Source organism: Carcharodon carcharias, chromosome 11 (assembly GCF_017639515.1).
Source record: "Carcharodon carcharias isolate sCarCar2 chromosome 11, sCarCar2.pri, whole genome shotgun sequence".
NCBI classification, from domain to species: Eukaryota; Metazoa; Chordata; class Chondrichthyes; order Lamniformes; family Lamnidae; genus Carcharodon; species Carcharodon carcharias.
The window spans coordinates 13,622,284-13,649,566 of record NC_054477.1 but is presented as its reverse complement, the minus strand read 5'-3'; the positions used below and the strand labels follow the sequence as shown (position 1 = coordinate 13,649,566).

Below are 27,283 nucleotides of genomic sequence, written 5' to 3'. Positions count from 1 at the left end.
AGCACCTGCTGCCCTTGTCCTTCTAGATGGTGGAGGTCGCGGGTTTGGAAGTGGCTGTTGAAGGAGCCTTGGGGCATCCTGTACACAGACTGCTGCTGCCATGTGTATGTATGTTTCTTCTTACCAAAATGTATCACTTATGCTTTGTTACATTGAATTTCATCTGCCATCTGGACCCATATATATATATTTTTATTTGTTCATGGGATGTGAGCATCACTGGCTGGACCAGCATTTATTGCCCATCCCTAACTGCCCTTGAGAACTAAATGACTTGCTAGACCATTCAAGAATCAACCACATTGCTGTGGGTCTGGAGTCACATGTAGGCCAGACCAGTAAGAACGGCAGATTTCCTTCCCTAAAGGACATTTGTGAACCAGTTGGGTTTTTACAGCAATCAGTTCATGGTCCTCATTAGACTTTTATTGAATTCAGATTTCACTATCTGCTCTGTGTAAGGTTCAAACCCAGGTCCCCGGAGAATTACGCTGGGTATCTGGAGTACTGGTCCAATGACAATATCACTACGCCACTGCCTCCCCACACCTGAATACCTCAATTAGATTTCCAGCTGTAAATTACAAATGTAGGCAGCTGAAGGAGTAAGAGATAAAGAGATATGGCAACAAGAGCGAGCACATTGGTTTAGGAGTACTGCTTGTGTGGAAGATGACAACAAGATAGGCTGATTAGGCTTAGAGAACTCTTACCCTATTGTAATTTATGTGCAGCTCTATCTAATTTTAGAAGCAAAGAGCACAATGATTAGTAAAGGATAGAGAACAAGGCAGTACAGCTTTACATGCAAACGGTTGGATGTTAAGTTCCTCTCGCTATTTTATTCATTTGAAATAGTTTGATCCTGATTCACTGTAGTTTATGTGATGTCGGACGTGTAGAGGTGGATGGCACGGTGCAGGATTCGATTTTAATTTTTTAAAATTGTGGACGCCCCCCCTAAAGGTGTTTGCCTCGTTTGTTGACAGTAAGACAGATCCCCGGAGGAGGTAGGTGTTGCCTTTAATTAAGAAACAAGGTGCACGTCGAGAAATCCTATCACCTACAAGCATCGTGCATGGGCAGATGAGAAACATATTGAGATAAAACAATAAATCCAGATCATGTGGACACACTCTCAGCTTAAGGACAGTTCGATTTCGAGGTAGAGTTTATGAAAGATAGAAGGAGGTGTGATTTTCGAAGATTCTTTTTTATTTCCTTAGGCAACCAGGTGTCTATTTCTCAGATGAAATTCTGTGCTGCGTCTACTGTTAACATCACAGGCTATTTTCGACATTCAGTGTTAATTCCTGAAGTCGATCAGCCACAACAAGGAGACTGAAATTACTCACATCTCTTTCAGCCCGAGAACAAACTTTCTTGTCCCCAGTTCCTGGAGCAGGTTGTTAATATTATTTAAATGTCTGGATTTTGTTTCTTCAAAATGATTTTACTTTAGGTTTTATTTTTTGAGAGACTTGGTCATTTTCCTGAATGAGAGGCTTGAGTGAACAGGTTGCAGAAGCTGGGTCATTCTCCTAAGAGACGAGAAGGGGGGAGAAGAGATTTTATAGCGGTGTTCAAAACCGTGAGAAACCTGGACAGAACAAGTAGAGAAATTGGCAGAAGGGTCGAAAAGCAGAGGACACGGATTTAAAGGTAATCAGCAAAAGAGTCAAAGGCACCATGGGGAAATCATTTTTATGAAGCGAGCGGTGAGGATCTGGAATGCACTGGCTGAGCGTGTGGTGGAGGCAGAGTCAATCGTGGCTTTCAAAAGAGAATTGGATGGTTATCTAAAGGGACAAAATTTGCTGGGCAACTTGGAATGGGCAGAGGAGTGCGACAAGCTAAGTTGCTTTTGCAGAGAGCCGGCACAGGTTTGATGGGCCGAATGGCCTCCTACTGTGCTGTAACCATTCTAGGATCTCTGTCTAATATAATTTTCCCAGCCCAGGTGCCTTAAAGGGACCTCAGCATCTGTGCTGCATCCCGGGTCTTGTACGTTGATGGAATATTGTGCTGTCCAACTCAGTCGAGCCGCCAGCTGCTCATGTGGTGATTTCTCTGCCTGGCATTCTTTCCCTGTAGATTGTTTCAAAATTAAATCCCCCCCCTCCATACAATCTAAATTACTTCCAGCGTTCTGAAAGAAACTGCAAAGATCGAGAGAGAGAATGTTTATCTGCTGGAGGGGAATCCAGGGCAAGGAGAAATAACTATGAATTAAAACCAATCTATTCAGGAGAGAAGTTGTTCTTCACACAAAGGGTGAGGCAGGTTTTTCTTTTATTCGTCCACGGGATGTGGGTGTCACTGGCTGGGCCCAGCATTTATTGCCCATCCCTAATTGCCCTTGAGAAGGTGGTGGTGAGCTGCCTTCTTGAACTGCCGCAGTCCATGTGGTGTAGGCACCACATGCGTTAGTTAGGGAGGGAGTTCCAGGATTTTGACCCAGCGACCGTGAAGTGACGGCGATATATTTCCAAGTCAGGATGGTGAGTGTCTTGGAGAGGAACTTCCAGCTGGTGGTGTTTCCATGCGTCTGCTGCCCTTGTCCTTCTAGGTGGGAGAGTTTGCGGGTTTGGAAGGTGCTGTTGAAGGAGCCTTGGTGAGTTGCTGCAGTGCATCTTGTAGATGATACATACTGCTGCTACTGTGTGTCGCTGGTGGAGGGAGTGAATGTTGAAGGTGGTGAATGGGGTGCCAATCAAGTGGGCTGATTTTTCCTGGATGGTGTTGAGGTTCTTGAGTGTTGTTGGAGCTGCACTCATCCAGGCAAGCGGAGAGTATTCCATCACACTCCTGACGTGCGGATGGTGAACAGCCTTTGGGGATTCAAAGGGTGAGTTACTTGCCACAGAATTCTAAGCCTCTGACCTGTCCTGAAATGTGGAACTGTCTCCCACTGAAAGTCCTAGCTGCCAGCTCAATTAATAATTTTAAATATAATTGATAGGCTTTTGCTAGAGAAGGGTATAAAAGGATTTGGGGTCAAGACACGTAGCTAAGATATGGAGGAGCCATGATTTCAATGAGTAATGGAACAGGTTCGAGGGGCTGAATGGCCTATCCTTCTCCCTATGTTCTTAAATGAAAATGTAATGTCAAGTCCAGACCTTGTATTTAATAATTCACCCCAATTTCTGGGCCATTGCTCAGTGGACAGTCTTGACACTGCAGTTTTTGGAAGCTGATCCAGAGGTGATCCAGAGCGAACACATCTGTACCAAATGTTTGCCACTAAAGGAATTTTGGATCTGAGTTTGAGGAGCTGCAGACATTACGCCACATCAGAGAGGGGGAAAGTTGCCTGGACACTTTGCTCCAGGAGGTGGTTAAGTAATTCAAATTTGTTCTGTGATCAGGGACAGGAGGGTGTGACTGCAGGTGAGGCAGGGGTGGGGGTCCAGGGGGTAGCGTTCAAGGGGCCTTGGACCCTGCAATTATCCAACAGTTACAAGGTTCTTGCAAGCTGTGTGGATGAGAGTGGGGCTGCAAGAAGGATGAGCAAACTGACCACAACACTATGGTACAGGGAGACATTCAAGTAGGGGGAGGAAATGGGGGTGCAGTATTGGTAGGGGACAGTATAATTAGGGGGGTAGATACTGTTCTCTGCAGCCATGAGTGCGAGTCCCGAAGGCTGTGTTGCCTGCCCGGTGCCAAGATTAAGGACATTTCCTCAGGGCTAGAGAGGAACTTGGGGTGGAAAGGGAAGGATCCAGTTGCCGTCGTCCACATTGGTATCAATGACATTGAAAGGACTAGAAAGGAGGTTCTGCTGAAAGAATTTGAAGAGTTAGGAGCTAAATTAAAAAGCAGAACCTCCAAGATTATAATCTTGGGATTACTACCTGAACCACGGGCAAACTGGCATAGGGTAAACAAAGTCAAGGAGTTAAATGCGTGGCTCAGAGATTGGTGTGGGAGGAATGGGTTTCAGTTCATGGGGCACTGGCACCAGTACTGGGGAAGGAGAGAGCTGTTCCGGTGGGACGGGTTTCACTTGAACCGTGCTGGGACCAGTGTCCAGGCGAATCAAATAACTAGGGCTGTAGAGAAGGATTAAAACTATATGGGGGGGTAGGGTTGGGGGGAGGGTTCTGGAAAGGGGATACATAGGTTTACAAAGCAAAAGGACATGCCAGCCCTGCAGAGCAGCTATTTGGGTAATGATACCCAGAGTGTGACAGGAAGGGACAGAGTGCACAACCATTAAAAAAAGCAGCAGTAAGTAGGGTTAAAGGGGGAAAAAAATGGTAAAAAGGCAACATTAATGGCTCTTTACTTAAATGCTCGTAGTATTCGGAACAAAATAAATGAATTAACAGCACAAATAGAGGTTAATGGGTATGATCTTATAGCCATAGCGGAGATATAGTTACAATGAGATCAAAGCTGGGACTAAATATTCAGGGGCATGTGACTTTTCGGAAAGACAGGCAGGAAGGAAAGGGTGGTGGGGTAGCTTTGTTACTATGAGATGGAATAAGTACAATAGCAAGAAAGGATCTTGGATTGGAGGATGTAGAATCCATATGTCTAGAGGTAAGAAATAACAAGGGGAAGAAGACACTGGTGGGAGTAGTCTATAGGCCCCTTAACTGTAGCTATACTGTAGGACAGAGAATAAATCAGGAGATAATGAGGGCATGTAAAAAAGGCAGGACATTAAAATCATGGATGTTACAGTCTACTATAAAGGATGTAATAGCAGAGCACTTAGAAATCCATCATATAATCAAGCAGAGTCAGCATGGCTTCATGAAGGGGAAACCATGCCTGACAAATTTATTAGAATTCTTTGAGGAGGTAACAAGCAGGATAGATAAAGGGGAACCAGTAGATGCAATATATTTGGATTTCCAAAAGGCTTTCAATAAGGTGCTACACATAAGGCTACTTAATAAGGTAAGAGCACATGGTAAGAGCTAGGGGTAGTATATTAGCATGGATAGAGGATTGGCTAACTAATAGAAGACAGAAAGTTGGGATAAGAGGGTATTTTTCAAGATGGCAACTTGTAAATAGTGGAGTGCCATAGGGATCAGTGCTGGGGCCACAATTATTTACAATAAATACTAATGACTTGGATGAAGAAAGTAAATGTATTATCGCCAAGTTTGTGGATGACAAAAATAGGTGGGAAGGCAAGTGATGAGGATGACACAAAGAGATATAGACAGGTTAAGTGAGTGGGCAAAAACTTGGCAGATGGAATATAATGTGGGAAACTGCGAGGTTATGCACTTTGACAAGAAGAAAAGAGGAGCTGAATATTATTTAAATGGAGAAAGACTGAAGAAAGCTGCAGCACAGAGGGATTTGGGGGTCCTTGTGCATGAATCACAAAAAACTAGCGTACAATTTCAGAAGCTCATAGGGAAGGCAAATGGAAAGTTGGCCTTTATGTCAAAGGGAATGGAGTATAAAAATAAGGACGTCTTGCTAAAACTATACAAGGCACTAAATTAGACCACACCTAGAATTTTGTGAACAGTTTTGGTCCCCTTGTCGTAGGAAAGATATACTGGCATTGGAGGCAAGGCAGTCGAGAGAAGGTTCACTAAGTTGATCCCGGGTATGGAGGGATTTTCTTATGAGGAGCGATTGAGTAGGTTGGGCCTGTACTCATTGGAGTTTAGAAGAATGAGAGGTGACCTTATTGAAATATATAAGGCTCTCAGAGGGCTTGACAGGGCAGATGCTGAGAGGTTGTTTCCCCTTGTGGGAGACTCTACGACCAGAGGGCATAATCTCAGGGTAAGGGGTCACCCATTGAAGACAGAGATAAGGAGGAGTTTCTTCTCTCAGAGGGTAGTCAATCTGTGGAATTCTTTACTACAGAGGGCTGTAGAGGCTGAGTCATTAAGTATATTCAAGGCAGAGATAGGCAGATTTTTAATCAGTAAGGGAATCAAGGGTTATGGGAAAAAGACAGGAAAGTGGAGTTGAGGATTATCAGATCAGATCAGCCATTTAATGGCTGAGCAGACTCAAGGGGCCGAATGGCCTACTTCTGCTCCTACATCTTCTGGCCTGAAGGCATTGTGTAAATAGAAAGTTTCACCAAACCAGATAATCTGACCTGAGTGTGGCCCTCACCAGGATGCATCATCCCCAACGTGATTTCCCTGATTCATTTAGTATCTTGCAATTTTATATTTATGTCAAATAGCTGGTTTGGAGGGATTAGTTTAATATTTAAACAAATCAGTCTCTGCCAGGGTAATTCAGTTGACAAATTGATGTTTCCGTTAGCAAGAAGGCTAGCAAATGCTCCCTGGTTTTCTACTCATTTATTCAACTGCTTTTGTAGCAATCAATTGGCTGTATGTCCTGTGTCCTTAAATAGTACATGTTAGGCTAGATAAATTGTACACAATATCTGAACAATGATTACGTAGAATTACATAGAAGTTACATTCAGAAACAGCTCGCTGTGTGCAAGTTACCTGCCCCATATCCAGCATTACAGCAGTGACTACACTTCAAAAGTACTTCCTTGGCTGGAAAGCACTTTGGGACATCCTGAGATTGTGAAAGGTGCTATATAAATGCAAACAAATTGTCAGGAGGACGGAAAGAGTCTGTAAGTGTTAATAGACTGTGATGTGAGTGGGCAAGTAGTGGGTAAATGCAGTTTAATGTGGATGAGAAGAATAGAAAAACAATATTTTTTAAATGGTTAGAAACTGTTCAATGTTGGTGTTCGGGGGTGCCCTTATGGGAGAAACTCAGAAAGTTAACATGCAGGCACAGCTAGCGACTAGGAAGGTAAATGGCATTTAGCCTTAGTTGCAAGGCAGTAGAGTATAGGAATAAAGAAGGCTTGCTGCAATTATATAGGACTTTGGTAAGACCACATTGGAGTAGTGTGTACAGATTTGGTCTCTGTACTGAAGGAATATTATATGGGAGGTGCAATAAAGATTCATTAGAGTGAACCTATCTGAGATTGAATCTTTTATCTGTTTCTCTCTCCACAGATGCTATCAGACTGCTGAGTTTTACCAGCATTTTCTATTTTTTATTTCAGATTTGCAACATCCGCAGTATTTTGCTTTTTTCATTAGATTGATTCCTGGGATGAGAGGTTTGTCCCATGAGAAGAAACTGATAGAATAGGCTTATATTCTTTTGAAGTTTAGAAGAATGATGGGTGATCTCATTGAAAGAAATAAGCTTCTGAGAAGGTTTTTTTTTAAGTTTGTTCATGGGATGCGCCTGTCACTGACGAGGTCAGTATTTGTTTCCCATCCTTAATTGCCCTTGAGAGCAGTTAAGGGTCAACCACAATGCTGTGGGTCTGGCGTCACGTGTAGGCCCAGACAGGGTAAGGATGGCAGATTTCCTTCCTTAAAGGACATTAGTGAACCGGATGACAGGATAAATGCCGAGAGGATGTTTCCCCTGGCTGGAGAGACTAGAACCAGAAGTCATAGCCACAAGATAGGGGCTGGCCATTTAGGGCTGAGATGAGGAGAAATCTCTTCACTCAAAATGTTATGAATCTTTGACATTCTCTAACCCAGAGAGTTGTGGATGCTCCATCGTTGAGTATATTCAAGACTGAATTGGATAGATTTTTAAACTCTAAAGGAATCTAGGGATATGGTGATCAGGCAGGAAAGTGGAGTAGAAGTCAAAGATTAAGCATGATCTTATTAAATGGCAGAGCAGGCACAAGGGGTGATATGGTATACTCCTGCTCCTATTCCTAACTTGTTATGTTATTCCTTTTTCTGCTTTTTTTGCCTCCCCCTAGAGATTATGTAATTGTTGGTGTGGGGACAGAAGGGGACAGGATGTTTAACTATTCAGGCATCATGAGTGTGGTTCAGATTTAATAGATTAATTGGTCTTCTCATTCCCATCATATTTGCATGCCTGTGTATAACACCGCCCTAGAAGAATGAACGGGTAATGAGCTTGAGTAAGATTAACAGAGGGTGCTCCTCGTATCATGTGGAAAGATGAGGAGAGATGATAGCCAAGGGCTTTCACAGTGTCAATTATTTCCACATGGAAAAGCAAAGTAAGACTCTTTGTCTCTCTCTTCTCCTTCACGATACTCCTTAAAACCTCTCTCTCGCTCTTTGACCAAGCTTTTGATCACCTGTCCTATTATGTGTGGTTCAGTGTTCATTTTGATTGATAATACTCCTTTGAATTGCTGAGGGATGACTTACAATGTTAAAGGCACCATATAAATGCAAGTTGTTGTTGCCTTTACTGTCATAGTTCTCTGCTGTTGGAGAAACATAGTGGATAATTTTAAATTTGGGTAGGGGTGTGAGACAGGCAATATTGAATTCCTTTCCTGAATCCCTCTTTCACTGACATCAATAGAAAGAGAAGGTTAGGGGCTATGTGGGAGGCATTTACTGGGTGACAATTCAGTAAGGAGAGGCAGTGGCACAGTGGTATTGTCACTGGACCCGGCAATCCTGAGACCCAGGGTAATGCTCTGGGGACCTGGGAATTTGAATTTAGTAAATATCTGGATTTAAAAGTCTAATGAGCACCATGAAGCGATTGTTATAAAAACCCAACTGGTTCACTAATGCCCTTTAGAGAAGGAAATCTGTTATCCTTACCTGGTCTGGTCTACATATGATTCCAGGCACATTTTGACTCTTCAAAATGCCCCCTAAACAAGGGCAATAAATGCTGGCCCAGCCAGTGACACTCACATACCATGAACAAATAATGAAAAAAGACCAATTCAAGAGCACCAGTGCAACATCTCCCAGACTTAAAATGTTCCCCATGGATTTGAGAAGCTGTAACACAGAGCTCTCCAGTCCCTGGGTTAGGCACTCGGTACTGTACCGATCTCAGGTAGGGCTGCGAGGAACGGAGTATGATAATTAGCCTTAGGGCTGGAAAGGAGAGAAAATCAGCAACCGATCGTACCATGGGAAGTGAGCTGTTGGCTGAGGACAGCAAAGGGCTCGATTCTGACGTCCCCTCATAAGCAAGTGGGGATGGTGGCGGTGGTAATGTCACTGGCGGCACGGGTTCAAATCCCACCACGGCTGCTGGTGGAATTTAAATTCAATTAATAAAATCTGGAAGGAAAGCTAGTCTCAGTGATGGTGACCATGACAACTATCATCGATTGTTGTAAAAACCCATCCGGTTCACTAATGTCCTTACCTGGCCTGGTGTCTCCAGCAATATGGTTGACTCTTATCTGCCTCGCAAACCACTCAGTTAAAGGGATATTAGGGATGGGCAGCAAATGCTGCCCTTGTCAGTGATGCTCACATCCCATGAAAAATTTTTTTTTTAAATTCACCCAGTTGCCGATGATTTCCTGAAGCTAGATTGACAGAGGGAAAGTAGTTACTTGGACAAGGTCTGTGCTGGCAGCTTAGCCCCAGGGGAGCCATGGAATAAGGGTGCTCAAGAGGTTCTAGTTCCAAGTCAGCTGTGGCTTAGCTGGTAGCACACTGGCCTCTTGAGTCAAAAGATCGTAGGTTCGTAGACGTGAGCACAAAAATCTACGCTGACATTCCCAAAATTGAGGGAGCGCTACATTGTTTGCGATGCTGTCATTTAAAAGGAATTTGAGCTCTTGTCTGCCCTCTCAAGTAGACACTTTAGGAAGCCCTAAGGTTGTCAAAGGTTTTACAGATATGCAAGCCTGTTCTTGTCTTCCTTTAGTGCAGTGCTCCCTCAGTTCTGGCACTGGGAGTGTCAGCTTAGATATTTGTCTTCCAGTATTTGGAGTGGGACTTGAGCCCATGACCTTCTGACTCAGAGGCCAGAGTGAAACCACATTTAAAAAAAAATCTGGTCTTCCACACTGCATAGGAGTGATCAGGTCATGTTAGGATGGAATTGAAGACATTACGACGATGACTTCAGTTCAAACAAGTACTTCAGTTCAGAGAAGGTTCACTAGGCTGATTCCTGGGATGAAAAGCTTGACTTAAGAGGAAAGGTTGAGCAGGTTGGGCCTATACTCATTGGAGTTTAGGAGAATGAGAGGTGATCTTAATGAAACATAGAAGATTCTGAGGGGACTTGACAAGGTAGATACAGAGGATGTTTCCCCTCGTGGAGGAATCTAGAACTAGGGGGCACAGTTTAAAGATAAGGGGTCTCCCATTTAAGATGAAGATGAGGAGGAATTTCTTCTCTCAGAGGATCATTTGTCTTTGGAATTCTATTCCCCATAGAGCATTTGGGACTGGGTCATTGAATATATTCAAGGCAGATTTTTGATCAATGAGGGAGTCAAGAATTAAGGGAGGTAGGCAGGAAAGCGGAGTTAAGGCCACAATCAGAGCAGCCGTGATCTAATTGACTGGCAGAGCAGGCTTATTGGGTTGAATGGCCTACTCCTGCTCCTGTTTCTTACGATCTTATTTCTGATTATTCGCTGGCTGTAAAGCACTTTGGGACATCCTGAGGTCATGAAAGGTGCTATATAAATGCATGCCTTTCTTTCTTTACAGAGTTAGGGAGGGCGTGACCTGTGCCAGATGGGCAGCGCCCCAATCCAGCTCACCAAGATCAAACTGGGGAAGCTCCAGATCATCCGGAGGCGCTTGCTCCAACGCTATGAGTACCAGCCTTTCCTCTCTTGCCTGGCGGGGCTGTATGGCTGCCAGTGGAGGCGCTACCAACGCACACGGATCCTGCCTGGGGAATTCTGTTGCAGCAAGGTAAGGATTCTCCATTCTACGCTGGGGCTGGCCTGCTCCAATAGGTGTGATGGTCAGAAGCCTTGGATTGCGAAACGGGCTCGAGGGGCTGAATGGCCTTCCTCCCTTCCTATGTAAGGCTGCCTGAGACTGCACCCTGCTCTCTTCGCCCTCCCCAGTGCATCAATTTGGGCCAAATCACATTTTCTGACCACTTTGGCTCATGTGGCGTTTCCACTTGGAGGAAAATGTATGATGTTTGAAAGCAGGTTTCACTGCAGATTTCACAACAGCTTACATTGATATAGCACCTTTAACATAATAAAACAACCCAAGGCACTTCACAGGGAGTATTTGTGGGGCAGATGGTGGCATAGTGGCAATGTCACTAGACTGGGAAATCTCGAAGCCCAGACTATTGCTTTGGGGAGCAAGGTTCAAATCCCACCATAGTGCCTGATAGAATTTAAATTCAATTAATAAATCGGGAATTATAAAACTAGCCTCAGTAATGGTGACCATGACAGCTATCATCAATTGTAAAAACACATCTGGCTCACTTAATGCCAGTTAGGGAGGAAAACCTGCCATCCTTAGCTGGTCTGGCCTACATGTGACTCCAGACCCACAGTAATGTGGTTGACCCTTAACTGCCCTCTGAAATGGCCTTGCAAGCCCCTCAGTTAAAGGGAATTAAGGATGGGAAACTAATGCCTGCCTTGCCAATGACTCACACATCCCATGAAATGAATTTTAAAAATTACAAAGCAAAACATGGCACTAAACCACAAACGCAGATGTCAGGTCACATGATGAATAGCTTGGTTAAAGGGGTAGGTCTTAGAGAATTGGAGAGGTTTCAGAACATAAGAAATAGAAGCAGGAGTAGGCCATTCTTCCCCTTGAGCCTGCACTGCCATTCAACAAGATCAGTGCTGCTCTGATTGTGGCCTCAACTCCACTTTCCTATCTGCACCCCATAACCCTCGACTCCCTTGTCGATCAAAAATCAGCCTTGAATATATTCAATGACCCAGCCTCCACTGCTTTCTGAGGAAGAGAGTTCCATACACTAACAACCCACTGAGAGAATTAATCCCTCCTCATCTCCATCTTAAATGAGAGACCCCTTATTTTTAAGCTATGCCCCCTAGTTCTAGATTTAAGGAGGGCATTGCCCAACTTAGGGCCTGGACACTTCAAGGCATGGCCATCAAAGGTGGGGCGATTAAAATCAGGGGTGCTTAAGAATGCAGAACAGTGCGGATATCTTGGAGGGTTGTAGGGCTGGAAGAGATCACAGAGTTAGGGAGGAGTGAGGCCATGGAGAGATTTGAAAACAAGGATGAGGGCTTTAAAGTCGAGGCATTGCTTGACCGGGAGCCGGTGTGGGTCAGTGGGCACAGGTGTGATGGGTGAACGGGACTCGGAGTGAGTTAGGACACGGGCAGCAGAGTTAAGAACACAAACGCACAAGGCAGAATTTTTAGCTCGGCGCGCCAAACCTGCTCGAGCGGAAAATACTGCGTGATGACGTCAGGCAAGTGTCACGACCTCATCCCATGCTCGCTCGATATCTCGGTTGGTGGGCATTAGCGAAAGTCAAGTGCGCCTGCCCACTGACCATTAAGAGGGCAATTAAGCCCGTTAGAGCCCTAATTGACTCTGAGTTTTTGTGGTCCGTCCAGTCTGGATGGGCGAATCTACCAGGCGGCCTTTGCATTTTTGATGAAACCCCATCCAAGGGTGGGATGAGGTTTCCGTTATTAAATTTTAAAAAAATGTTTGGGCAGAATTTTCGTCACTTGAATCAGTTCAGGTGACTGATTCTGACCCGTGGACGTTTTGTTTTCTGGATTTTAAAACCTTTGTTTGTTGCTTTTAAATTCTTCAGCTCTCTTAGGCAGCTCTCTGCCTTCAGGGAGCTTTCATTCCGTGTTCCCCCGCTCCCTCGCTTATGTCAGCGCCTGTCCTCCTCCCGCCCCCCACCCCAGCGGTTCCGAGCATCTCAGCGCGTGTTCCACACTGGCTGCCGGTAAATTGGCCACCCAGCGTGAAATCGTGGTCATGGGGCCGATTGGTCCGATTCCCGGCACCCGCTAAACTAAAAGTCCTGCCCACAGAGACTGAACGACAGGGAGACGCTCTCTGGTCGATCCAGCTTGTACTACACAATTTCGGTACCTCACGTATTGCCCCAACCAGTTATAGGACCAGTGCTGACTTGAAGGAATGCATCTTGCATCTCAGGGTAATTACAACCAAATTATCAGTCACCTCTCTTAAATCTTTCACACTGAACTGCCGATCCAGTCCCTTATAGTTCCCGTTATAAAGTGCCGGGGGATGTTGTCTGATGAAGGTGCGACTGGGCGAACTCTTGTAACAAACCATTTAATTCCAGTCACTTTTTTTGCTTAGTTTGGAAAGTGGTAATCTCCAATTTGGTAAAAGCCACTCAAACTTTTAGCACCTGTTAGAATTAAAAAAAAAACATTTATTCCTTTTTAATTGGTTCATGGGATATCAGTGTCGCTGGCCAGGCCAGCATTTATTGCCCATCTTTAATGCCCTTGTGACGGTGGCGATGAGCTGCCTTCTTAATGCACTGCAGGAGGAGGTGGTGGCATAGTGATAGTGTCATTGGACTAGTAATCCAGAGACCCAGGGTAATAGGGCCTGTGTTTGAATCCCACCATGACAGATGGTGAAATCTGAAATCGGGAATTAAAAGCCTAATGCTAACCATGAAACCACTGTTGCAAATTTTGTTCACCATCTAGTTCACTAATGTCCCCTAGGTCTGACCATGTGACTCCAGGCCCACAGCAATGTCGTTGACTCTGAAATAGCCTAGCAAGCCACTCAGTTATATCAAACTGCTAAATGTATTCGTTCATGGAATGTGGGTGTTAATGGCAAGGTCAGCATTTGTTGTCCATTCCTAGTTGCTCTTGAACTGATTGGCTTGCGAGGGCTGTTGAGAGACATTTTGCTGGTCTGGAGACACATGTAGGCCAGACCAGGTAGGAATGGCAGATTTCCTTCCCTAAAGGGCACTAGTGAGCTAGATAGTTTTCAACAATCTAGATGTTTTGGGATCGCCATTACTGAGACCAATTCTTTAACCCAGATTTAATAATTAATCGAATTTTAAATTCCCCCAGCTGCCGTGGTGGGATTTGAATCCATGGCTGCAGAACATTAGTTTAGGCTTCCGGATTACACATCTATGCTACCGTCCTCATAGTAAGAGATCAACCCCCAATATAGGATGTGCTGTGCAAACACCATCGGCTGTGCACCCTAAGAGGCCGTGTTTAGATGGTTAGATGGTGGATCCATAGGCCTTTGTGCCATTGTCTGGTTCCTTTTAGCTCTGGCTGTTCATCCTGTGAGTGACTGAGGGCAAAGCTGTTTGCTGCACTGCTCGAATGTGAGTGAATCTGGATTAGATTTCCTGCGGCGGCAAAGTTGGTACCTTTTGTCCACTGTAAAATTGACCACCACCTTGAATTCCATGCCTTTGAAGTCAGAACACAGTCGAGGTGATTGTTGGCTGGTTAAACAAGTTACGTGCCACTGAGTAAATAATCTGGTGTTACTCTCCATCTAATGTCACACTGATCAATATTCTACAGTACTTCTCTTGTAATTAGGCACATTTTATCGACTGCTGTCTGGTTAGATTATCATGGCACACTATCATTTTTCAACCTCTCTCTGACCTTTGACCTGGTCAACCACTCCATGTCCTCCAATGTCTCTATTGTTCAGTGCAATCCTTTTTGGTATCTACTCAATTGAAGCTAGATTATATGCAGTGATGTATTTTCCTATTCTCGCAGTGTAAATTTTTAAAATATTCACAGATGTGAGCATCACTGGCAAGGCCATTATTAACCCTCATCCCTAATTACCCTTGAGAGGGTGGTGGTGAGATACCTTCTCGAACCACTGCAGTCCATGTGGTGTATGTAAAGCCACAGTGCTGTTAGGGAGGGAGTTCCAGGATTTTGATTAAGCATCAGTGGGATATTTCCAAGTCAGAATGGTGTGTGGTTTGGAGGGGAACTTGCAGGTGGTGGTGTTCCCATGCATCTGCTGCCTTTGTCCTTATTCCAGCTGGAATTTTTTACCTGACTTAACTCGGGTTATAATTAGCCAGAGTACTCACCCACTGGAAGCAGTTGGAAGCTGAACAGCTGCTGGTGTCTTCATCCCTCCCAACAAGTCAAACAGTCACACTGCTCTCAACAGATCCATGTGCCAAGACTAGCTGACTTGAAACAACAAAATCAACAATAATTTCCCATGGCAACTCGCAGAGATGGGGGAAAAATGGCTGCCCAATCAAAGAGGGAAGGAATAGAAGGGTGACCCTGGTCCAAGAGTTAAAGTAGGAGAGGTGGAGGGGTTGAGGAAGGAAAGCCCAGAGAATGTGGGCTCGGCATCTGAAGGCATGGTCACAGATGGTGGGATGAGGAGAAAAGAGAAGGCTACTGAGGGAGCATTATATTGGTGAATACGGTGCCCATGACAAAGCTCCTTCGACAGCACTTTCCAAACCTGTGACCTCTACCAGCTATAAGGACAAGGGCAGTAGATACATGGGAACAAGCTCCCCTTCAAACCACACATCATCCTGACTTGGAACTACATCGCCGTTCCTTCACTGTCACTGGGTCAGAAGCCTGTGATTCTCTTCCTAACAGCACCTTGGGTGTACCTACACCACATGGACTGCAGTGGTTCAAGAAGGCAGCCCACCATCACCTCCTCAATGGTAGTTAGGGATTGGCCTTGCCAGCGATGCCTACATCCCAGGAACAAATAAATCAAAGGGCTTTTCAGCCCCTTAAGTCTGTCTCTCCATCGATGGCTATTCTGTACCCCTACCCCATTTAACCTGTTTCATCACAACCCTACTTTTGTAAGGAAATACCTAGTTTGTCTTTAAATATCTTAATCAATTCCACACATTCTAATGCAAGGCTTTCTATTTTACCATGACCTTGTTTTTGAAGAAGTTTTTCCAGGATTCACTTTTAACCAGTTTAACACTTTAAAATTATTTTCCTTTTTGTTTCTGGATTCCCTAAATAGACAAAAAAGCTATTCCCCTCCTATTAACCTACTGCAGAACGAACGCTCGCGTTATTGGATCCTTAAATGTCCCGCCCTTCTTATCAATTTTCTCAGTGGCCTCACCACTTCTTTATCACAGTAGCTTCCTCCTGTCCTACAACCATTTGAGATCTCTCTGCTCTCCCCATTCCGGCTCTTGCGCATTCCCGATTTTAATCGTTCCTCATTTGGTGGCCTGCCTCTTCAGGCTCTAAGTTCTGGATTAAAGCAAAATACTGCAGATGCTGGAATTCTGAAACAAAAACAAAAACAAAAATAGCTGGGAAAACTTGGCAGGCCTGACAGCATCTGTGGAGGGGAAGATAGAGCTAACGTTTCGAGTCCGTATGACGCTTCATCAGAACTAAAGAAAAATAGAAACAAGGTGAAATATAAGCTGTTAGAGGGGGGGTGGGGCAGGTGGAGCTGTATAGAGGGCCAGTGATAGGTGGAGGCAAAGAAGAGATTGTCAAAAATGTCAGAGACAGAAGGACAGAGGGGTGTTGACGGTGGTGATATTAGCTAAAGGGTGTGCTAATGGTGACATTAAGAGTGGAAATCAGGACGAGCAAGTGACAGATGGCCCTAGTGGGGGTGGGGTAGGGGAAGGGATTAAAATAGGCTAAAAGGTGGAAATAAAACAATGGATGGAAATAAATTTAAAAATAATAATAGAACTAGGTGGGAAAAGAAAAATATATTTTAAAAATATATAAATTATTAGAAAAAAGGGGGATCGGAAAGGGGGTGGGGATGGAGGAGAGAGTTCATGATCTGAAGTTGTTGAACTCAACTTTAAGTCCGGAAGGCTGGAAAGTGCCTAGTCGGAAGATGAGGTGCTGTTCCTCCAGTTTGCGTTGAGCTTCACTGGAACATTGCCGCAGGCCAAGGATGGACATGTGGGCATGAGAGCAGGGTAGAGTGTTGAAATGGCAAGCGACAGGGAGGTCTGGGTCATGCTTGTGGACAGACCGAAGGTGCTCTGCAAAGTGGTCACCCAGTCTGCGTTTGGTCTCTCCAATGTAGAGGAGACCCCATTGGGAGCAACGAATGCAGTAGACTAAAACAAAAACAGAAATAGCTGGAAAAACTCAGCAGATCTGGCAGCATCGGCGGAGAAGAATAATGTTGACGTTTCAAGTCCTCATGACCCTCTGCTGAGTTTTTCCAGGTATTTCTGCTTTTGTTTTGGATTTCCAGCATCCGCAGTTTTTTGTTTTTATTAATGCAGTAGACTAAATTGAGGGATATGCAAGTGAAGTGCTGCTTCACTTGAAAGGATTGTTTGGGCCCTTGGACGGTGAGGAGGAGGGAAGTAAAGGGGCAGGTGTTGCACCTTCTGCGGTTGCATGGGAAGGTGCTGTGGGAGGGGGTTGAGGTGTAGGGGGTGATAGAGGAGTGGACCAGGGTGTCTCGGAGGGAAGGGTCCCTACAGAATGCAGACTGGGGGGGGGTGAAGGGAAGATATGTTTGGTGGTGGCATCATGCTGGTGTTGGTGGAAATGGCGGAGGATGATCCTTTGAATGCGGAGGCTGGTGGGGTGATAATTGAGGACAAGGGGGATTCTTCTGAAATGTATTCCATCTTCCTTAACCGAGGTTTTCCACCCACGGTGGTTGACAGGGCCCTCAACTGTGTCCGGCCCATCTCCCGCGCATCCGCCCTCACACCTTCCTCTCCTTCCCAGAACCATGATAGGGTCTCCCTTGTCCTCACTTATCACCCCACCAGCCTCCGCATTCAAAGGATCATCCTTCACCGTTTCAGCCAACTCCACCACCAAACACATCTTCCCTTCTGGCTATCTTCACCTATCACTGGCCCTCTATCCAGCTCCACCTGTCTCACCCCCCTCTAACAGCTTATATTTCACCTCATTTCTATTTTTCTTTTTGTTTTTGTCTAAGCTCTGGAATTGCCTCCATAAACCGCTCTGTCTCTACCTGTCTTCCTCCCTTTAGCACACTCTTTTAAACCTGCCTCTTCGATGAAGCTTTTCATTACCTGTCCTAATATCTCCCCATGTGGCTGAGTGATAAATTTTGTTTGGTGCCGTAGATGCCGGTGTGCAGGTCGACCTTTGAAGCCTCGAAAAGTCCTTCCAAAAACAGGGGGGGGTGGGCGGGGGTTTCCACTTATACACCGGGTATAAACGTGAATCACTAGTGTAGGTGTGGGTGGTCACCATTTTGAAATGTCATTGACATCGGACGCAAAGAATTAGCGTGTCTTCAACTCTCATGCATCTTTACAACACAGCCCGTATCGCCTGCTTGTGCCCAGTTATCAGATACTAATAAGTAGAGCATCTATTTGTGGGGTGAAAAATTGAATTTGAATACTAATGCGAGTGTAGCAGCTTGTGGCTGAAAAGGGGGGGTCAACTGATATACTGGGTTGTCTTATATGCTGTGATTTACAGTAAACGCTCCTGTGAAATGTCTTTTACTATGTTAAAGGCGCTCTATAAATGCAAGTGGTTGTTCTAAGCTTAGTAAAAGAGCTTGGCACGAGCAAGTTTCCAGGCTATAATTTAAGAGTGCGTCAGGCCAGCAGGGGGGACGGACATAAATTTAAATTAGTGAAAAACATAATTGAAACAGGTTTTAGATAGAATTCCTCTACCCAATGGTGCCAAATGATAGGAATTACCTGCCAGGAAGGGTAATAAGGTTAGAATAATCAGATGGCGTGAAGTGCAGTCACATAGAATATGAGAGCATTTGAAGCGCATGTTTGTCTTTGAAGTGGGTTTTCCTTTTTTTTGAGGTAAAATGCCCACCATAGCTTCATGTTTACTGATACTGGGGCTAACTTTATAGTTGCAGATTCACTAATTGAATTTCAATTCCACCATCTGCCTTGGTGGGATTTGAACCCATGCTCCATAAAGCATTAGGCTGAGCCTCTGGATTGCTAGCCCAGTGATATAACCACTACACCACCATCTCCCCATACTGAACCCTGTTGATATGCAGAGCTATGGGGAAAGAATAGTTGGCTAGCTCTTCCAAAGCGTCGGCATAGGTGCAATGGGCCAAATGGCCTTATTCTGTGCTTTACGAATCTATAGTTTCCTAATTTCCTTCTATTGCTGTTCCCTCTCCCTCCAGTTTGAATTGTTCTGCTTCGGAATCCTGGTGGCAACCTTTGGCCTGGTATTCGTGCTCCTCTACTTTTGGGGTGAAGCAAAGAATGACTACAATGATTTTGATTGGTGAGTCTGCGGCCTTGTTGAACGCTTTGTGGCGTGGGCCAGCTGTTTTACTTTTCAGGAATGGTGCCACGGAAACCGTATGGAAACAACAATGCCCGGGGATCGGCTGGGGCGGTTGTTCCCTGGCGATGCCAACTGTAAATTGGCCGCTGGCGGTGGCAAATGTCAGTGGTTACTCCTGGCAGCACTTGAGGTGGATCCACCACCTTGGATTTGGCCCTTGACGGTGGGCTGAGTTCTCAACAGGCCGATCCAGGTTAGCGGCGTCAGTTGCGGCTCAGCAGGTCACACTTTTGCCCCTGAGTCAGAGGGCAGGGGTTTGAATCCGGTCCAGAGACCTGAGCGCACAATCTAGGCCAAGGGTGGGCAAGCATTACAGCCGGAGAGCCACGTCTGGGTGTGGAATTTGGCAGGCGATGCCTTTTTAACTCTTAATTTTCAGAAGTCATAAACAAACTAGTTACTGAGATGCTCACCTCAATGTGTTAAATCCAGATTGCTTGTGGAGATCTCAGGATTTCTTAAATTATTAACGCTTCAAATAGGACTGGGTACTTTAAGCACATGTGGCTTCCTTCAGGCTCAGCTGATGACAGGTGCCCGTGTCTGTCCAGCATTTATGCTTCAGTGTTTCAATCCCATGTTCACCAGCATTATTCTAGATTTACATTATGCTGGATTTACAAATCTGCTACTGTCTTGTTCTTCTGCCAATTGCCTTAAATCTGTGTCCTCTGGTTATCGATCCTTCTGCCACCAGAACCAGTTTCCCCTTATTTACTGTTCAATATTTCTATCCCTATTCAATACCCATCCATGATTTTGAACACCTCGATCAAATTTAGCCTCCACTTTCTCTGCTGTAAGGAAAACAACCCTACCTTTTCTCACCTCCACACTTAACTGAAGTTCCTCATGCCTTGTACCATTATTACACATTATAGAAATTTATAATGTGAAAAATTGACAGGGTGTAGACACAGATACAAAATTTTTAAATAGATTACAGTATAAATATGTAACCATTCTAGCGGGTAAAGACACTCTTCAGAGCATTGCTACACTAATGCAGACCTGAAGGTCCCAGGTTCATAAACCCGGACTGCCAACAGCCATGGCACCAGATCTCAGCTAGAAGCAGCCCCATCAGTGAGGGAATGAGAAACCTTGGGAAGCAAAACTATATAAGAATTGATGACTTTTCATAAAGAGTATTAAAGTCCAAGTGAAGGTTTTGAAATGACAGCCTACATACTTGCCAAAGAGACGGCTGGTTAGCTTAGATGGTGAGTGTGTGGATCAGAATAACGATGACTGCATGGGGCTTGAGCTATGTTCCAGCTGAGATAGACCTGCCTCTGTGCCCCACCTGTAGTTAAAAAAAACCCACCCTATTTGCCAGGGTTTGGCAAATAATTGCCAAGGACTTGTCTTTGAGCAGAGAACTCACGAAGAAGCAGCCACTTGCCAAATCAAAACTGCAGTAATCTAATAAGCGATCTTGAATGTGTATTTATTTTCACATCTCCGGACGCCGATTGGCCAGGTAGACACGTGCGCGCTCTTGGCACACAGCACATTCTCTGATGCTGCAGCCATGGGTGGGCCTGGTAACTCCTGCAAGCCGGACATGGCCGTAGCTTGCCCAGGTCTGATCTCAGCTGTCACTCCAGTGCAATACTGAGGGAGGGCCGCACTGCCGGAGGTGCTGTCTTTCAGATGAGATTTTAAACTGAGGCCCCACCTACTCTTTAGCAATAGAGAATGTTTGACATTACGATGGAGGAAATCCTAATAAACAAAACTGAATGAGATTGGACTAGAGGTAATCTAAGGTACAAAATGAAAGTTTCTAGTTTCAGAATTGCCGAGTTTATTATTCTAGTGTTCTTCCTGAAACACCTAGAAGCTTTCAGGTCTCACTTAAAAGAAAGCATCCCTTTTTGCATTTCCAGCGTTATAATACATCTACTGGGGTTTTCCACTTCTGTGTCATTCAACTTTATGAGTCCTTTTTTTATTCACTCATGGGATGTAGGTGTCACTGGCGAGGCCAGCATTTATTGCCCACCCTTAATTGCCCTTGAGAAGGATGATTGAAACCATTAAGATCCTGAGGGGTCTTGACAGGGTGGATGTGGAGAGGATGTTTCCTCTTGTGGGAGAGTCTATAACTAGGGGTCACTGTTTAAAAATAAGAGGTCAATCATTTATGACAAAGATGAGGAGAAATTTTTTCTCTCAGAGGGTCATGAGTCTTTGGGACTCTCTTCCTCAAAAAAGAGGTGGAAGCAGAGTCTTTGGATGTTTTTAAGGCAGAGCTAGATAGAGCCTTGATTAACACGGAGGTGAAAGGTTATTGGGGGTAGGCAGGAATGTGGGGTTAAGATTACAATCAGCTCATCCATGATCTCATTGAATAGTGGAGCAGTCTCGAGGGAACAAGTGGCCTACTCCTCCTAAGTCGTATGTTCGTATGTATGCATGTATGTATGTATGAAAGAGATGGGCTGGTGAGTGCAGAAACACTAGTCACTGACAAGTATTTTTCTGATAACGGCATTTTTGAACAATTTCATGGAAGGGAAGCAATGAAGGCGGCAGAGCGAGTCAATAAGCCTGTTCAGAATGCAAGATCCTTGGCTTGACAAATGGAGGCATAGAGTGCAAAGACAAGGAACTTATCGGAAAACTTTATAAATCACTAGTTAGGCATTAGCTAGAGCATTGTATCCAGTTCCGGGCACCGCACTTTAGGAAGGATGTCAAGGTCTTGAAGATCAGGTGCAGAGGAGGTTTGCCAGATTGACATCAGATAACTGAGATGAGGAGAAATTTCTTCACCCAGAGAGTGGTGAGCCTGTGGAATTCACTACCACAGAAAGTAGTTGAGGCCAAAACATTGTATGTTTTCAAGAAGGAGTTAGATATAGCTCTTGGGGCAAAAGGGATCAAAGGATATGGGGAGAAAGCGGGAGCAGGCTATTGAGTTGGATGATCAGCCATGATCATATTGAATGGTGCAGCAGGCTCGAAGGGCTGAATGGCCTACTCCTGCCCCTAGTTTCTATGAGGGACTTCAGTTATGTGGCAAGACTGGAAACATTGAGATTTTTCACCTTAGCGCAGAGAAACGTAAGGGGAGATTTGATAGAGACGTTCAAAATTATGGAGTGCTTTGAAAGAGTAGATTGGGAGAAATGTTCCGCTGTCTTGAGAGCCAGTAAACCGGAGGATGCAGACTTCTGTTAATTGGAAAAAGAAGCAGAGGGGGTAGATCCAGGGAATTTGTTTGATGTAGCGAGCTGTTATGATCTGGGCACACTGTGAGAGAGGATGGTGGAAGCAGAATCAATAGGAGTTTTGAATTGGAAATTTGATATATATTTAAAAAAGGTTAAAAATTGCAGGCAGTGGGGAAGTAGGGGAATGGCACTAATTGGATAGCTCTTTCAACAAGCCAGCAGAGGCTAGATGGGTCAAACGGCCTCCTTTTGTGCTGTATGATTCAATGCTTGAAATGTTTTGCAGCGGTACAAGAATGCAAGAATTAGGAGCAGGAGTAGGCCATTTGGCCCCTCGAGCCTGCTCTGCTATTCAATAAGCTTATGGCTGATCTGATTTGTGGTCTCAACTCCACTTTCCTATCTGGCCCCCTCTAATCCTTGACTCCCTTGTCGAACAAAAATAAGAACACAAATATTACAAGTATAAAACTGTATAAGGGACTTACTTATTTTTCTTCCCTTCCCTAGGAATTTTTATAGTGGCAAATGGATCCCTTGGTCCGTAGTGGTCCTTGGTGTGGCAGCAACGCTTTTCACTTACATCGCAATCTTGCTGGTAAGCAGACTGTGCATCACAGCCTAACTTGTAGGCCTCCTCTAACAACAGAACCAGGAAAGACAATGCGCAGCGAGTGAATTGAGCAATATAGCCCAAGAGGGTCGAATGAGCTAATTCCTGAAGTGAGAAAGAGAAATACAGAGAAATTGAGACAGAGAATACAAGAAAGTTCAGGTAAACCTTTAGAGATCACCAGCTGGTGGGCCCTAGCTGAAGTATGTCCAGTTCTGGGCAATGCACCTTCTCGGAAGAAAGTCAAGGCCTTGGAGTGGCTGCAGAGAGAATTTTGCGGGAATGGTACCAGGGATAAGTGATGTGGAAAGTCTGGAGAAGCTGGGACTGTTCTCTTTAGAGCAGAGAATGTAAGAGGGAGATTTAATAGAGGTGTTCGAGATCATGAAGGGTTCCGGTAGAGTAGATAGAGACAAACTGTCCCCACTGACCGTAGGGTCAGGAACCGAGGACACCAATTTAAGATAATTGATGAACGAACCAGTTGGAGATGAGAGTTATTTTTGTGCAGTGAAGTGCTATGATCTGGAATGCGCTGCCCAAAAGGACGGTGGAAGCAGATTCAACGCAACAGGGAATTGGATAAACCCTTGAAAAGGGAAAGATTTGCAAGGCTGTGGGGAAAGAGCAGGGGGTGGGGGGGGGAATGGGATTAAATGGATGAATACTTCAAAGGGCTGGCAGAGGGATGATGGTCCAAATGGCCTACTTGTGTGTGAATCTTAGCGAGGGACAAAGAGAGAAACAGACAGTCCACGCGACTGGCCTACCCGCTTTGAGACCTGTGGTGGTGAAGGTGCTCACCCGGAAATATTTAAAAGATGAGCGGGGAAAGTGTCCCCGGCATTCCAGCCAACAAGATCCCTCAACAGCATCACTAAAATACAGGTTATCTGATTATTAACATCTTGCTACTTGTGGGATCGTGCTGTGCACAGGTTGGCTTTTTAAAAAATCCGTTCCTGTGATGTGGCTGCTGAGGTTCCTGCTGTACAGCAGTGACTATAACTCAAAAAAAGTACTTGATAGGCTGTTAAATGCTTTGGTAAATGTCCCGAGTTTGTGAAAGGTGGTTTATAAGTAATTTTTTTATTCATTCATGGGATGTTGGGCTTCGCTGGCTAGGCCAGCATTTATTGGCCATTCCTTGAGAAGGTGGTGGTGAGCTGCCTCCTTGAACTGTTGCAGTCCATGTGGTGTAGGTACATCCACAGTGGAGTGAAGGGGTGAGTTCCAGGATTTTGGCCCAGTGACAGTGAAGGAACGGCGATATATTTCCAAGTCAGGATGGTGAGTGACTTGGAGGGGAACTTCCAGGTGGTGATATTCCCATGTGTCTGCTGCCCCTGTCCTTTGAGATGGTAATGGTCGTGGGTTTGGAAGGCATTGTCGAAGGAGCCTTGGTGAATTCCTGCAGTGCATCTTGTAGATGGTACATACTGCTGCCACTGTGCGTTGGTGAGGGAGGGAGTGAATGTTTGTGGATGGGGTGCCAATCAAGCAAGCTGCTTTGTCCTGGACGGTGTTAAGCTACTTGGGTGTTGTAGGAGCTGCACTCATCCAGGCAATTGGGGAGTATTCCATCACACTGCTGACTTGTGTCTTATGGATGGTGGACAGACTTTGGGGAGTCAGGAGGTGAGTTACTCGTTGCACAATTCCTAGCCTCTGACCTGCTCTTGTTGCCACAGTATTTATATGGCTGGTCCAGTTCAGTTTATGGTCAATAGTAACCCCCAGGATGTTGATAGTGGGGGATGCAGTGATGGTAATGCCATTGAACATCAAGGGGTCATTGTTGGATTCTCTCTTGTTGGAGATGGTCATTGCCTGGCACTTGTGTGGTGCGAATGTTACTTGCCACTTGTCAGCCCATGCCTGGATATTATCCAGGTCTTGCTGTATTTGGACATGAACTGCTTCAGTGTCTGAGGAGTCGCGAATGGTGCTGAATATTGTGCAATCATTAGCGAACATCCCCACTTCTGACCTTATGATGGAAGGAAGTTCATTGATGAAGCAGCTGAAGATGGTAGGGCCAAGGACACTACCCTGAGGAACTCCTGCAGTGATGTCCTGGAACTGAGATGACTGACCTCCAACAACCACAACCATCTTCCTTTGTGCTAGGAATGACTCCAACCAGGGGACAGTTTCCCCCCTGATTCCCATTCAGTTTTGCTAGGGCTCCTTGATGCTACATTCAGTCAAATGCTGCCTTGATGTCGAGGACAGTCACTCTCATCTCACCTCGGGAGTTCAGCTCTGTGTCCATGTTTGAACCAAGGCTGTAATGAGATCAGGAGCTGAGTGGCCCTGGCAGAACCCAAACTGGGCATCAGTGAGCAGTTTATTGCTAAGGAAGTGCCATTTGATAGCACTGTTGATGATCCCTTCCATTACTTTACTGATGATGGAGAGTAGACGATGGGGCAGTAATTGGGGTGGTAAGTGAAGGTCTTTCTTATTTCTGATGGACTGTGCGGTTTCTATGTGAACTAGTTCAGTGGCATTTATTCTGGATGGAAACCATGAAATTTCCACTTTGTGCTTTGCAGGTTCTGGCGATATGTTTGCTAAGCGAAGGTCAGCGTCTGCACTTATTCTGGGGTCACAAGGTATGCAACCTTTCCATGACTTTCAGCCATTCTTAATAGGATATGTGAGGGGGAAGAGGATGGAGGGGTGTTGGGGTGGGGTGTAGAGGGGTGGTGGTGAGCGGAGGGAGAGGGGTGGAAAACATAATTGCCATTCTCCACAGTGACACTGACCACAATTTGCATTAATATAGCACCTTTAATGTAATAAAACGCCCTAAAACTAAAATGGGGAATGCTCGATTCTTAAAACTGGTGGAGGCCTGGACAATGTTGTAGGGTTGAGGGTGATTAGAGATAATGGGGAGGTGAGACTTTTTGCAAACATTTGAAAACAAGGATGAGAATTTTAAAATCAAGGTTTTTTTTAACTTTTAATTTTAAAAAATTAATTAATGTTTTTTAAATTCTCTAAATCACTCAAGCGTAAGATTTGCATTGACTAATCAGGCCAAGTGGGCAGTTTCTGTGCTGCAGATTCTCTCCAATCTAAGGCGGTCATTCTCCTTTCCCAATCAGTGCCAGCCACTAACTTTTGTTGAGGATCTCCATGTCCTTTATGATTTGTGTCCTTGAAATCTTGCCACACACTTTAGGGAGGATGTCAAGGCCCTGGAGAGAGGCTATAGGGGAGATTTACCAGACATGAGGGGCTTCAGTTGTGTGGAGAGATTGGAGAAGGTGGGAGTGTTCTACTTAAGAGCAGAGAAACTTCAGGAGAGACGTAGTATAGACATTGAAAACGCCGAGGGTTTTGGGCAGAGAGAATAGGAAGAAGATATTCTTCTGACAAGTGAGTCATTAAGGAGAGGCCACATTTAAAAATAGTTGGCAAAAGAACTAAGGGGAAATGAGGAGATGTGATTTTACGCAGAGGGTTGATGAGTTCTGGAACCCAGTACTGTACCTGGTGATGCCTTCAGATGCCACAGAAGCTTTCAAAAGACAATTGGACTTGTATTTGAAGAGGATTAATTGTCAGGGTTGGGTGGAAAAAGCTGGGGTGTGGGGCTAAAATGGATACCTCTTTTGAAGAACCAGCAGAGGCATGATGGGCTGAATGGCGTCCTTCTGTGGTGTAAGATTCGATGATGCTGTGAAACGTTAAATTCTGGATCGCTGGGTCAAAATCCTGAAACTCCCTAACAGCACGGTCGGTGTACCTACACCACGTGGACTGCACTGGTCCCAATAGGCGGCTCACCACCACCTTTTCAAAGGGCATTTAGGGATGGGCAATAAATGCTGGTCCAGCCAGCGATGCTCACATCCTATTAATGAATTTTTAAAAATTGGCTCGGATGCAATGATGTGAATTGTCGTCCTCATGCACTAGCTCTCTCTCTCTCTCTCTCTCTCTCTCTTGCTCTCTCTCCATCTCAGATTGGAATTGTTGTGGTACTTGGTGTCACTGCAGTTGCCATCGGTTTCTTGTACAATCAATGGCACGAGGAATGGAATACCTTCGCCCTCTCGTTTCAGGTACGTTACCAAGTTCAATCTGGGTCCTCCACATTCAAAGGATCATCCTCCACCATTTCCACCAACTCCAGCCTGATGCCATCACCAAACACATCTTCCCCTCACCCCCCACCCCCCCTCCCCCATCAGCATTCCATAGGGACTGTTCCCTCTGTGACACCCTGGTCCACTCCTTCATCACCCGCAACTCCTCATCCCCTTCCGACGGCACCTTCCCATTGCAATCACAGAATGTGCAATACCTGCCCGTTTACCTCCTCCCTCCTCATTGTCCATGGGCCCAAACACTCCTTTCAGGTGAAGCAACACTTCACTTGCGCCTCCTTCAATTTGTTCT

General features: G+C 45.1%; 1 protein-coding gene across 6 annotated transcripts in view; it reads left to right on the top strand.

Annotated features, from left to right (window-relative positions):
- The window catches only part of gdpd4a (glycerophosphodiester phosphodiesterase domain containing 4a), an 88,040-nt gene that overhangs the window by 17,498 nt on the left and 43,259 nt on the right, over positions 1–27,283 (top strand). For 4 of the 6 annotated variants that reach the window (XM_041199434.1, XM_041199436.1, XM_041199435.1 and 1 more), the window contains exons 2-6: positions 10,476–10,685; positions 18,906–19,009; positions 22,765–22,852; positions 25,426–25,485; positions 26,848–26,946. In XM_041199434.1, the coding sequence (XP_041055368.1) occupies positions 10,503–10,685; positions 18,906–19,009; positions 22,765–22,852; positions 25,426–25,485; positions 26,848–26,946 (534 nt within the window). In that variant the 5' untranslated portion in view covers positions 10,476–10,502. The remainder of the gene's footprint in view (positions 1–10,475; positions 10,686–18,905; positions 19,010–22,764; positions 22,853–25,425; positions 25,486–26,847; positions 26,947–27,283) is intronic. The other 2 variants (XM_041199437.1, XM_041199438.1) reach the window with 2 other exon arrangements.